General features: G+C 42.8%; 1 protein-coding gene across 1 annotated transcript; it reads left to right on the top strand.

Annotated features, from left to right (window-relative positions):
* The first annotated feature begins 9856 nt into the window (after positions 1–9856).
* LOC133884529 (transcription factor MYBC1-like) lies at positions 9857–12449 on the top strand. The gene is made up of 2 exons (XM_062323980.1): positions 9857–10406; positions 10514–12449. Exon 2 carries the CDS (start codon positions 10548–10550, stop codon positions 11490–11492), a length of 945 nt encoding a protein of 314 aa, XP_062179964.1. The 5' UTR covers positions 9857–10406; positions 10514–10547; the 3' UTR covers positions 11493–12449.
* Positions 12450–12782: the final 333 nt, after the last annotated feature.

Here is a 12782-nt window from a genome sequence, read left to right as displayed (position 1 = left end):
TTGTTCCAAGGTAATACATTAAGAGATATGCATGAGCTCTAGGTGAGTGGGGAGATTGAAATGCATCAAGATGAATGAGCTCTAAGTGATGCTTTGGCAAGTGATGATAATACTTATAGACTAACAATTGTGTTAAGAATTGTTATTAGGTTATTTCATAGAAGATGCATAAATGATGAATCATGAATTTCTTGAGAAATGCCATGAGAATAAAAGAAATGTATCGTTGTCATTGAGCTCTTAGTGATGCTCATAAGGAGAAGAAAAAGCTCAATAAGATTGGCAATAAACTTAAAGACTAAGTTACTTGCGGACATCAAGAACTAAAGGTATGATATTATCAATAGAGTTTTATGGACTAACCCGTGTGCTATGTGCTTGAGAATGAGTTGGGGTTAGGATCCATAAAAAGGCATAAGTTGAATTGAAATCATATATGCCAAGAGTGAAGAACAAGAGGGGACTCCATATTTGATAAAGTGAATTTCTTGAAGATGTTGAATACAAAGTGGTTTTCTATGGCAAGACGGTGAAGGGCGAGCAAGACTCAGCTGCGATGGACCATTCATGGTGAAGGGCAAACAAATGGCTTGGCACAGAAGGACCAAGGCGATGGTGAAGAGCGAATGAAGGCTTTGCGCGAATGGACCGTGTGAGGCTATGGAAACCTATGAATAATTCACATTAATCATATAAAGAATCAAGAAGAGATGGAGTGAAGATTATATGTAAGTTGGCAACCCTTAAGGTTTGAATGAAAGAAGCGGTACTTGAAAGTTATTCAAAGAATCAAAGTAGTTCAAACGAGTTTTACATTTGAATTTGAGTATAGGTATGTCACACTATTAAGAGGGATGCAATGTAGAGTTAATTGTCGTGTCTCAGTGCTCAAGAGTTTTTAACCAAACCCAAGTGAGAGTTTTTTTAGAAATCCTAGTGCGGAAAGTATGGAAGTGTCCAAATTAGGTTTCAAAGTGTTCCTAATTTTATCCAATGTGTTTGAGGTCATGAATTCAGTTAGGATGTGTAGCCCTCTGAATAAGCTTTCTTTCTATAGAGTCCAAAATTGTCGAAATCGGACTTTGGGATCAAAAGATATCGCCGTTTTTAGAGGACTAGCTGTGCTGAAACCGGATACTCCGGGTTGACCCGGATTCTCCAGGTTGTCCAGAGTCTCTGGGTGAGGTTCCAAGCCGAGTGGTCTGTTATGGCCTTTTTGGTTTACCTGGATACTCTGGGTTCTAGAGTCTCCGGGTGAGATTCTGAGATAGGGTCTCGGTTTGGTCTTTTTTTGTTAACCCGGAGACTCCGGATCAGAAAAAAAATGTTGTAATGGCTAGTTTTTAGGGGTTGGGTATTTATACCCCCTCATCCCCATCCTTTGGAGTTGCTGCAAGGGCACGAAAGAGAACATTTTTAGAACCAAAAGAACTCCTTCCCACTCTATTTTAGTGAGAGATTTGAGAAGAAAAGTGAGTTGGGTTGAGAGATTGAAAGATTGAGTGCAAATGAGTTAAAATCCATCCTTGAATACTTGAGTTCATTGGCAAAAAGTTCATGAAGCATTTGTTACGCTTGGAGGTGAAGCCTCCTAGACGGCTAGGCGTTGCGCGGCGAGCTTTCGTGCTTGTGGTGAGCTGCGGGAAAGTTTGTGAAGGTCTATCTCGCCTCCGCAAGGAAAGAGATAAAGCTAGTGGATCAAGAAAAGCGGTTGAAAGAGACCCAGTTCTTTTGAGCTTCTTCAACGAAGACGTAGGATTCATGGTGGTGAATTCGAACTTCGAGAAACAAATCTTTGTGTGTCCACTTTGGTTTGTTTATTTTTGAGTTCTTACACAATATTTGTACATATTGCTCGATATACTTGCTCATGTGAAATTGATTGTAGATTCTTCGTGGATCTACTTGGAATCATAACTTGGAACACACGACTTCATTTTGGTTGAGCTAGAATTTTTTAGCCGTACTTTAATTTCAGTTTTGAGCACATTCTGTACAGAACCCAGAGGTTCCGGATTTAACCCGGAGACTCCGGATACTGTACAATCTGCTCTCAACCCGGATACTATGATAAATAGTGTTTTTAGGGTTTTCCAATTAATATTTTCTTGCATATCTTTTGCTAGAATTGAATAATTTTTATCACCCTAGGATTGTAACTTTCACACTTATTTAGGGTGATTGTGCACTAGTTGAGCCTAGCATATTTTGGTCTTTCACTTGTGAAAAATCCGTTAGTTTATATTTTGCTGTAAGTTTAGACCAACGGTAAAAGGGGTCGAATTTTTAGAAAAACACATATTCACCCCTCTAGGTGACATCATTGTCCTTTCAGGCTCATTTGGAAGCTTCATAACGGTTGGATGTTTGACGCGTTCGGTCTGAGGTGACGATGCTTCTGCGAGAGATTTTTGAGGAAGCCCGCATGTGGGGGGCGGCAGGAGTGAAGGGGTTGTGTTCACTGTTAGCGCGAGCATTATGTTCTGGGCTGTTTGCTTTGTTCGTGGCACACATGTAACAAAAAACTAACCTAGCTGTTGGTATGACAATGTAATCGGATGGTTTTTTTTTAATATAATGACACGTAGCTCTCTTGCGTGTTTGAGAAAAAAAATTTCCATTCTATTCTAGAAGGCGACGATTTCTAAAAACAACTCCAATCTTGTCAATTGTCAAGTCCTTTGGCTAATGAACATCTGGATCCCAATTCCATATAGTATACATCTAGGGATGGTAATTTATCCCAATTACCCGTAAAATATCTGAATAGGGTAGGGTATATGTAGCATTTGGTACCCACGGGTACGTTCGTGGGCGAAAAATACTACCTAGTGGGTAGATGGATACGGGTATGGGTAAGACGTACCCATACCCGTGAAACCCGTATACCCATATAGTTCTTTGATGATGTCCTTGTTCCGTGTTTATATGTTCATTTGAGTCTTTGAAGTTCTGGTCTGTTCAAATGTTTATTTGAATGAAATTGTGTTATGCTTGGGAGTAGATGACCATAATAAAGTTCAGTATACGTCTTGCTGAAATCATACTAAAATAATACATCTTGCTGAAATTATACTGAAATCATTTATTTATGTCTTGCTAAAATTATTTATATGTCTTGTTGCAACTATTACACTATTCTTACATAGAATAAACAAATGATATATGAAACTTATGACATTGTTTGTTATATTTGTTGTGGCAAGCGGGTAAATAAGTATACCCACGAGTAACTGGTATCCGCGGGTAACGGGTTTAGGGGCCACTCTATACCCACGAGCGTTCGTAGGTATACCCGCAGGTGAGTAAAATTTGGTAGGTACAGGTATGGGTGAGCACTACCTGTACCTATCGTATCCGATTACCATCCCTATATACATCGTAGATTTGGTCAACTCGATCTACACAGAAATGCCTCAATCTTTTCTGCAGATTTGCAGAACCTAGGAACATCTGGCCTTGTGGTTCAGACATCCTGAATTCATACTAGTAGATTCAGTATCCTGGGTCTTAATCTTTACATTTATCATGTAGTATGGTGATAGAATGGGATCAGTCTAAGGAAAACCAAACTTCAAACTGAACAACCCCGGATTTAAATCAGACAACTACTTTTAATTCGCCACTAACTCCTGTCGCTGCTCCATCCTAACCACCGCCGCTTGGAACTGTGAGAAACCAACAGCAGCAAAGCCTGCCTGTCCTCCAGTCAATGAAAGAGCTTTCAGCTGCTTGTGACGATGGTGACTAGCAGTAATTAACAAATGCCAACCAAACTGACTTGATGGCTCGGCAATGTTTAGCTCCCAGTCAACTTTTTATCCTCTCCTCTGGAGCGGCGAGAGCCGCATCAGCCTTAGGATTAAACTACAAGGGATCAGCAAGGGGATGGGCTTTTCACATCGCAAAGCAAGTATGTCTGTTTTTGCTTATTTATTCCCTCGCGAAGCACAAGTGAAAGAAAAAGAAAGCTGGTGGTGGCCGCTTGCAGTTTACTTTGAACGGACCTGCGTGAAAGTGGAACTTTTGGCCTAACTCCAGGGAATTTGCGAGCTTTTTGCGAGTTGGATTCTCCAGACGAATCTGCAGAGGCTGTGCCCACCAATTACTATACAAAAGCAGACAGAATTTTAATACAGACATCTACTGCTCCTATCTCTGAACTAGGCCCTCCTTCAGATGACAAGAATCCAAGGTTAGCCACAGCTACATGCTTACATCTACCTCTGATCATTCAGTTTGGATTAGAACATGCCAATTTAATAGAACAGGAAGTTTGGTAGAATTAGCATGTCCTGTCTGAAAGTTGTTTAACTTTAAATATGTGAAGAGGCCAGAACAAATCGAGGTTAGAGGATCCAGTTGTGCCACATCAGTACCTTGTACGAGCAGCTAAACGAACCAAGTCTGTGGCGTCAAAACCGTCCTGTCCTTGTCAGTGAATAAAATGGAAAGAATCTGAAGGTCGCTGTCCCCGAACAAAAATCTCTGTCATTATGCAATCTCCATGCGAGCTGATAGCTCAAAATCTCCAACTCCCAGCTTGTTTATTGATCACTGCCATAGCAAGCTACGGCATGACATCATCGTTCATCGTTTAATCTACCATGGCATTTCCGAATAATAAAATAATAACTACCATGGTTGATTTGTGCAAAAAAAACATGATAGTAGTTCATTAGGAGGTGACGGTAAGGAGGAACAAGGGATCAATGACTTTTCTGCTTATAAAAGAATAAAAGGATCAATTACTTGTAGGGTTAAAAATTGTTCTGATTGAAAGGGGAAGAACTTGCATGATGGCTTGTTTAATCGAGGCGATAGAGATTCGCCGCCGACCGAAATTGTTTTTAAGGCATGATGTGCTACATATGTGGGTGAGAAAGATACTTAACTCGCCAATCGTCACTGAAATTCGAGGCTGTCTATTTATCTGGGATAGACACTCTAGCTTTCAATAGGAACCCATTCGATCGCATTAAACTTTTTTGGATGAAATTTACAAGTTCTATTCTATCCAGTTGAGGAGTCGGAATTTGCTCTAGCTAATCCAACACAATCTCTCTCTGTCTTTTTATCACAAACCAAACAGGGACGGCCTTATGATCCAGCCGATCATATATGCAACCCTGAGATTTCTCACGGGTTGGGGAAAAGGGCAGACGTGCCATGCGCAAGAAGACATGTATGAACAGAACAGGGATTAACAGGTGAGCCCGACGCACAAGCTGCAAAATTGTCAGGTAGTTTATCCGCGAACAAGTGGCGTCGTCATCTGATCTGATCTCCGAAGCGGTGCCTGCGCTAATGCTCTCTATCCGTGTCTCTTGCGCCTGTGAGTCGTCCATGTGTCCCTCGACGTCCCACTCATCGACCAATCACTGAGGGTTCAAACACCGTGCCACATGCGGAATCAACATCACTCCAATGGCGGTCGTGTCCGTCCGTCCATTCACATATTCCATGCGTACGTTGGGAAAGAAAGCCTGTGAGGACACCTCGATGTTGAGGATGAGATAGCACAGCTCGGGAACTTTTTTTTAGATAATTCAGCTTCGAACTTATAGTTGGTGCTAACATTTTCCCGAATGGATGCGGCACTAGCAGCCAGATGAGCAATGCTATGTGCACAAACTATTTCAGAACGAGGGTGGGGTGGGAGGCTCGCGACTTGTGCGCTCCGTTCACTCGGTTTCGATCTCCAGAACCGGCATGGTGCGGTTTGTTTGATCAGAGTACATGCACGTGTGTGTATGATTTAAAGTTTGCGTAAAATTCCTAGCGTGCATAGTGGACGCTACGCTGTGGCGTGAGTGGGGTGCGCGCGCTCCGTATACTTCAAGCTGAAAACCATTACTATTTCAAACCACGCTGGGCACCGGCACATCGGTGACTATTGTGGAACCAAACCAATTGTACGTACATGTAGTCTTTTGCTGTAACAAGAAAGCACCAATTTGAGGTCACTGGGTGCTGCATTAGGATTCAGGACCGTGCGTGTACTTAGGGTCCTAACGCGTGCCCTGCTTTTGGTGATGGATTGGTAGGGCAACCGGCGACTAGAGGCGCACAAGAGTGGGGCATGAACTGGGCTGCACAATGCCGTTGATCTATTCTGATATGCCCCCATTCTCCCCGCTTTTCCGTGGCGTTTTCGCCCCCCAAGGATCAAGGGATTTAACCTCCAAATCTACACCCTGTTATCTTTTCCCCCTGCACCTGCAGAGAATTATTGGGAGCTGATTTGGTTGCTGCACCCTTCTTTTTCCCAAGAGCATGCCTGCCTGCCCGCCCTCTTTTTAACCAGCGGGCCAACGATTTGTGAAAAGGAGAGGAGTAGGGCTAAGAAAAGGGCGGCTTTGCCTATGGGACTAGTAAAGGTGCCGAGATATTCTATGGGCTATATCATGCAGTGGTACAGATAACGAATGAGAAGGAAAAGGTGTTTGGTACAGCACGTATTCGGAGAATGATATCTGTGGGTGACGTGTCAACTGTTCTTGCTAGTACTTGCCTACCTGGTGCGTGATCTTGAGTGCCGTCTGGCCATCATTCTTATGTTTAAGCTCTCCTTAGAATTAACCAAACACAATAGAAAGCATATAGTTTTGGTCGGACTCAGGTATAAAACAGAGAATTGTAAAATACAAGAAAACTGTAGAAATGCCTGTTTGGGTGGAGCACGGTAAACATGTAATAATTTGAGGAGATAGACACAAAAGAAAATTCTCGTAAGTCCAAACTGCATGTTAGAATTCCTCAAAAATTATATGGAACAGCAATTCCATAGGATCTGTAGAAGCCCAATCCTTTTGTTCAAATCCCATACGCTTGAATCCTCTAATTCATGTCTTTATTTCAAAATGTAATGGCAGAGTATAGTGTGACCCAAATATTAGGTGCTTCAACAATTCATCCTTTCCAAATCTAGCTCCGTATTTTCCCAAATCAGTTTCTCTGAACCTTAAGTCCGCAATAACACCTCAATTAATCCACGGCGCAACCATCAATCCGATCCTCCAACGGATAGTTTTGTTTCCAATCTTTCGAGGCTCACTCAACTAGCGGCCATACACGCGTCATGCATCCAGGGGAACTAGAAGAACAAAACCATATCCGCCCAAAATAGGAGCCCTACAAAATCAGAAACCGTTCCCAAAGTATTAAACGCCATGCAAACAAAAAGCAACCGGATGCTCTCCCTTTCTCAATTATTCACTTCCTTTTTTGCATGTTTATCCAGCACATACTCCATACATCACAGTAACGGAGAGCATAGTCCTTGCAACTGTTTTTTTTTTATCATCTATCCTCGCGAGTTATGTGTAACATGTTGAATGCCCAATTTGATTCACTGTCACCACTAATGATCTCTTTGCAACAATAATTTTTTTCTTGAACTAGCAAGGTGGTCTACGCTAATAACGTGGCTAGTCTCGTTATAATATTTTATCATTATAATTTTTAATTAAAAATTAATCACTTTTATCATTTATTTTATTTTATTTAGACTCTTTATTTAGATATTTTGCTTCCTAAACCGTATGAAAATCAAACTGCTAGTTTGATATAGACTTTTTTAGTTTAATCTAGACCGTTAGATGTTCGTAACAATATGTGGTCTAGATAATTTTTCTTTTTGATTAATGTGATAATTTCATGATCTTAAGAGCGAACGTGGTAGTTCTTTCTAATACTCAAATAATAATATAACTAGCAAGGTGACTCCCGCTAAATACCATGGCTAGCATCGCTGTAATATTTTATCAAGATAATCTTTAATTAAAAATTTGCCTCTTTAGTTTTTCTACGAGGTTAGTGTTATTTAGTTACAAAACACATAAAATTAGAAGAAAAAATAAAAATTACGATAGTGAAATGAAAAATTATTTATGTTTTAAACTAGTACCCGAATTATATACACATATTGATTTGATTTGTATACGTTTTGATCAGCTATCAATTATACATCAAGTGTAAACAGCTCAACCAAAATCAAAATTGTTTTATCTTACTTACGTGTTGTACCTTGACTGCTACTTGCTTTATGTGATGACCTTAAACTACACGATACTTCTTAATCTATTATCTTAGTAAAAATTTTAAATTTTTTAATTATTTCCATTATGAATTTTAGCTATCGATTAATTATATTTTACATAGACACTTTATTTAGGTATTTAACTTTTTATAAGACTATATTTGATATGGATCCTTATTTTTTCTATTTTAACCCTATTTTTAATTATTATTTATTTTATTTGATTTAGACTTTTTATTTAGATATTTTGCTTCTCAAACGGTATGGAAATCGAATTGCTAATTTTCTATAATTTTTAATTTCAAATTTTGATATTTATTAATTGTATTCAATACAGATTTTTTGATTTCTGAATTTAACTATTTATTAATTATATTTGATATGGGCTCAATGATTTAATCTAGACCGTTTGATGTTTGTAACAATAAGTAGTCCAGATAACTTTTTTCGATTAATATGATAATTTTGTGATCTTAAAAGCGAACGTTGTGGCTTATTTTTTTTTTAAATAATAATATAATAGATAGATTATCTAAAGGAATTGAACTTTCGAAACGAAATTCTTGTAAAGTTTCTATGAAATTCCCTGAGTAATTCCAACAGGAGTAACTGTGTAAGATTATGCCCTCGGTGCTAATAGGGTACTTAGACAAATCAAATCAAATCAAATCAAATCAATCTCCCTCCCCAGCTCTCTCTTTTTTCCTTAGATTTTAGTATTACTCCATCAGATTCAGCTTAACCAAATCCTTGAGTCCGTACACGCATTAATGCCTGGACACAGCGCACGGCCACACTCCCCAGATCCATGATCCGTGCATCCATCCACCCCACCCATGCAGCAATGTGATGACATTCATTCCACCTCGGAGGCTTGGACATAGCTATGAAAATGGATCGGATACGAATTAAATAATATATTTTTATGTTATTATTTATATTTTAGTTTGAATATAAATATAAATTTGAATATATTTTTATATTATTACTTATATTTTAATATGAATATAAATATAAATTTGAATATCGTCGAATGCGAATACGAATCGGATAGTTCGAATCCGAATCCGTATTCGAATATCTACTTGATCGGGTTGTAAGCAAATATCCTATACATTTAATAGCAAGTATTTTTATTTTAGTGTGCAAAAAATTCGTTTACATTTGAAATTATTGGAATTACTAAATCTTTAGAAATTTCATTAAAATTCATGCAGTAAATTTATTTTTTGTCAAATTTGATTGAAATTTGTTCAAATTTGACTGAAATTTGTTCAAATTTGACTGAATTGATTCCAATTTGATTGGGATAGAATATATAAATTTTGTTCTCTCTGGAATTTGTAAAATATTAGTAAATTTTGGTTCCATGGTTGAGGAATACAGATATTATCTATTTTCACATCCGAATTTAAAGCAATTTGGATATCCACATTTAATCGGATTCTCGAAAACTAATTTGAATATATCCATTTTAGAACAAATACATATATAAATATCTATATTCATAATTTAATAGATATAAAAATTAGATAATTCGAATACTTACTATCCATTTTTCACCTATACACAACACCAAAAGAACCAACCAACCGACATTTTTCACCCTATACACAATGCCAAGAAAACCCAACCAACCGAGGCAGCCCAAGATTCCTCCTTCCCCGGTTCTAGAGAGAGAAAAGGGGAAAGCGAGGCGTGATCCGGCGACATGCCCACACGAGGACAAACCAAACTCCAGCTAAGAGATCATCATCGCCTCATTTGATTCTGATCTCACTCGACCCTGCCCCCGAGGATCCCACGCCTGTAATTCCTCCCAGGTTCCATCCCATATGAAGAAATTATTTTTTTGCCACACCTAAGAAATGGCTTTGCTTATTTCTCACGCCTGTGAGAAGGATTGTTTCATGTGAAATTACCCACTGTAATTACCAATCACCGCCCTTACCTCTGTACTCCGGAATCATGGGTATATAAGATGGTTAAATCTTTCACTTTCTCTCTCATGGGATAGACAGAACGGGGAGAAGAGGATGAGAGAGAGAGAAAAGACGAAGGGGAATGGAAAGGGGAATCACAATTCGGAAGGCAACAAGAGAACAAGCAAGCAAAGCAACCAAAGATGGCACAAAAATAGCTTTAAGGCGCCCACTAATTAAACTACTCCAGCGCACGCACCATCCCCCAAACTCACTCGCCAGATTCTCTCTCACTCCTCGGCAGCAGCAGCTGGAGAAAGAGAGAGAGGGGGGTAGGGAGGATATCATGGCACAGCAGCAGTAGCAGAGGAAAAGGCTCAAGCACAAGAGAGAGAGGAGAGAGAAGGGTGGGAAAGCTTAGAAGAAGAGAGATCCACCTCGAAGTAACCCCTCCTTCCTCTTCCCTCCCTCCTTGCTCCTCGTGGAGTGGAGTCTACTGGTGCTCCTGCTTCCGCGACGTCGACTGAGCTGCAAGAATTGCTCTCCTCAGGTGTGGTGAGGATAACAGAGGAGGACGAGCGACCATGAGGGAGGAGGAGCCGAGCTGGTTCGTGCGGTGCGAGGAGCAGCTGCCGCGGCCGGACGAGCTGATTTCGCTGTCGCAGTCGCTCATCACGCCCGATCTCGCCGTCGCCTTCGACATCCCGGCGCACGGCGGCGGGGCGGGCGGCGGCGGCGGAGCTGGGGGAGCCGGCGGCAGCGGCGGCGGCGCGGGCGGGCTGGAGATGAATGGCGGCGGCGCGTCGTCGGCTGCGGGGTCGAGCGGCGGCGGCGGGGGCGGCGCCGGTGACGAGCCGGCCCGGACGCTCAAGCGGCCGCGCCTGGTGTGGACGCCGCAGCTGCACAAGCGGTTCGTCGACGCGGTGGCGCATCTCGGCATCAAGAACGCCGTGCCCAAGACCATAATGCAGCTGATGAGCGTCGACGGCCTCACGCGCGAGAACGTCGCCTCCCACCTCCAGAAGTACCGCCTCTACCTCAAGCGCATGCAGGGGCTCGGCGGCGGCGGCGGGGGCGGCGCGGGGGGGAGCCACTCCTCCGGCTCGGGCACCGACGCGGCCACCGAGCACCTCTTCGCCACGGGGCCCGTCCCCTTCCTCCCGCCCGGACACCGCGCGCCCGCCGGTTCCGAACCGTATCCGCCCTTCGCCCCTATGGGCGCCGCGCACCACCATCATCGCCACCACCCGCCGCAGATCGGACACTTCCACCACCCCGCCCGCCCGCTCGGCCACTACGGCGCCACGGGCGCCGGCTTCGACCACGGGTTCCTGAGCCGCGCCGTCAACGGCGGCGCGCCGCCCGTCGGCCCGCCCGGGATGCACCACCGCATGGTCGGCGGCGCCGCCGGGATGGGGATGATGGCACCCACCTCCTTCGCGGACGACCTCGACCTCGGATCCCGAGGCGGCGGCGGCAGCGGCGGGCGGCGCGAGCTGACGCTGTTCCCGACGTCCGGCGACCACTGAGGCCGTCATCTGCGACGGAGACGGGCATCGGACGGTGTCCTCCGTCCTCGGGTACATAAAATTCGTTTGCTTCCTCTTCCCTCTGCTTCGCAACCGCCGCTGCTTCCCACAGATCGGCATAGAAATCGAGCAAGTTTCACCACATCTCATAGAGTCCAAGAATTCTTGGGAATTAGCACTTCACCCATCCATCTGTTCCTCGATACTGCTACCTAGCATACCTAGCATCTCTTCCCCCCCACCCCCCACACCCATTGTTGCTGTTGATGTTCTTGTATTGCTGCTATTTGTCATTCCTCCTCTTGTTCTCCCCATCTCCCGTTGGTGTTATTGATGACATAAAGTTAGCCTTAGAGATGATATTTGGAGGGTAAAAAACTGCGACAACAATTTGGTACTTGCGCCTTCGCCATCGAAGAACAATTCAATGCTTGCGATTGTGCCGAGGATCCGGGGTCGAGTACCTCTGTTCTTGAGTGATGCAATAGCCATTGCTTGAGAGCTGTGACCCCTCAGACAACGAAGTGATGCGACCATAGAGATTGCAAAATATTTGAGTAGTGATTCATATAGGCAGGGTTGAATAATCCCAAGGACCCACCCTGGAGATGAATTAGATTGAGGATTTCTTGTGAGATTGAAATCATCTGCGAGGCCAAAGAGATTCAGTGCTTAATCTGCTCTCCGTCAGTTTTCTTCCACTAAGAGTATACATATGTAGGGAGGGTCGCATCACTTCACTTTCTGCTTCTGCCTGCCGAAAACATTAATCGGAGTTTGTTGTAGCAAAATTGTAGCGATCAATCATTTGTAAATCTGCGCGACTTAAAAGCTTCTTGTTCCTTCGTGTAGCCCTGAGAAAGCCTTCTCGTCATTGAGTTGTAGTAATGGTACAGTGACGCTTATGTTCTTGTACATTGCACTCTGTTCAAGTCAAAATTTTCAGCTTCTGCACCACGCCTCAATTTGCCTCGACAAATGTCATTGTTAAGCAAGAGAACTCATCCATTCCAATGCTGACTGATGATAGAGTAGTACCGGGACTTGCTTGTCCATCTCAATCTGGATTAGTTTATCATGGCAGGTGATGCAATTTTGTTAGCTTCCTCGGTATATCTGATCTGAGAAGATTTATGTGGAACAGAGCCATCTGTGTAGGCGTTGACGAGTCCAAGGATATCTTGATGGAGTCTAGTCTAGAGATGCTTGTGCGTGCCATTGGGACGAGCGGAGGATCGAAAGGAATTGGGACATTTATTTCCTTGGACAGGGGCATGCTGTGCAGCTTGG

Source organism: Phragmites australis, chromosome 11, assembly GCF_958298935.1.
Source record: "Phragmites australis chromosome 11, lpPhrAust1.1, whole genome shotgun sequence".
Lineage (NCBI taxonomy): Eukaryota > Viridiplantae > Streptophyta > Magnoliopsida > Poales > Poaceae > Phragmites > Phragmites australis.
The sequence above is the reverse complement of the archived record's forward strand: the minus strand, read 5'-3'. Positions and strand labels throughout refer to the sequence as shown.

Coding starts and splice junctions, on each gene's coding strand:
- LOC133884529 (XM_062323980.1), top strand. CDS start 10,548: ATGAGGGAGGAGGAGCCGAGCTGGTTCGTGCGGTGCGAGGAGCAGCTG.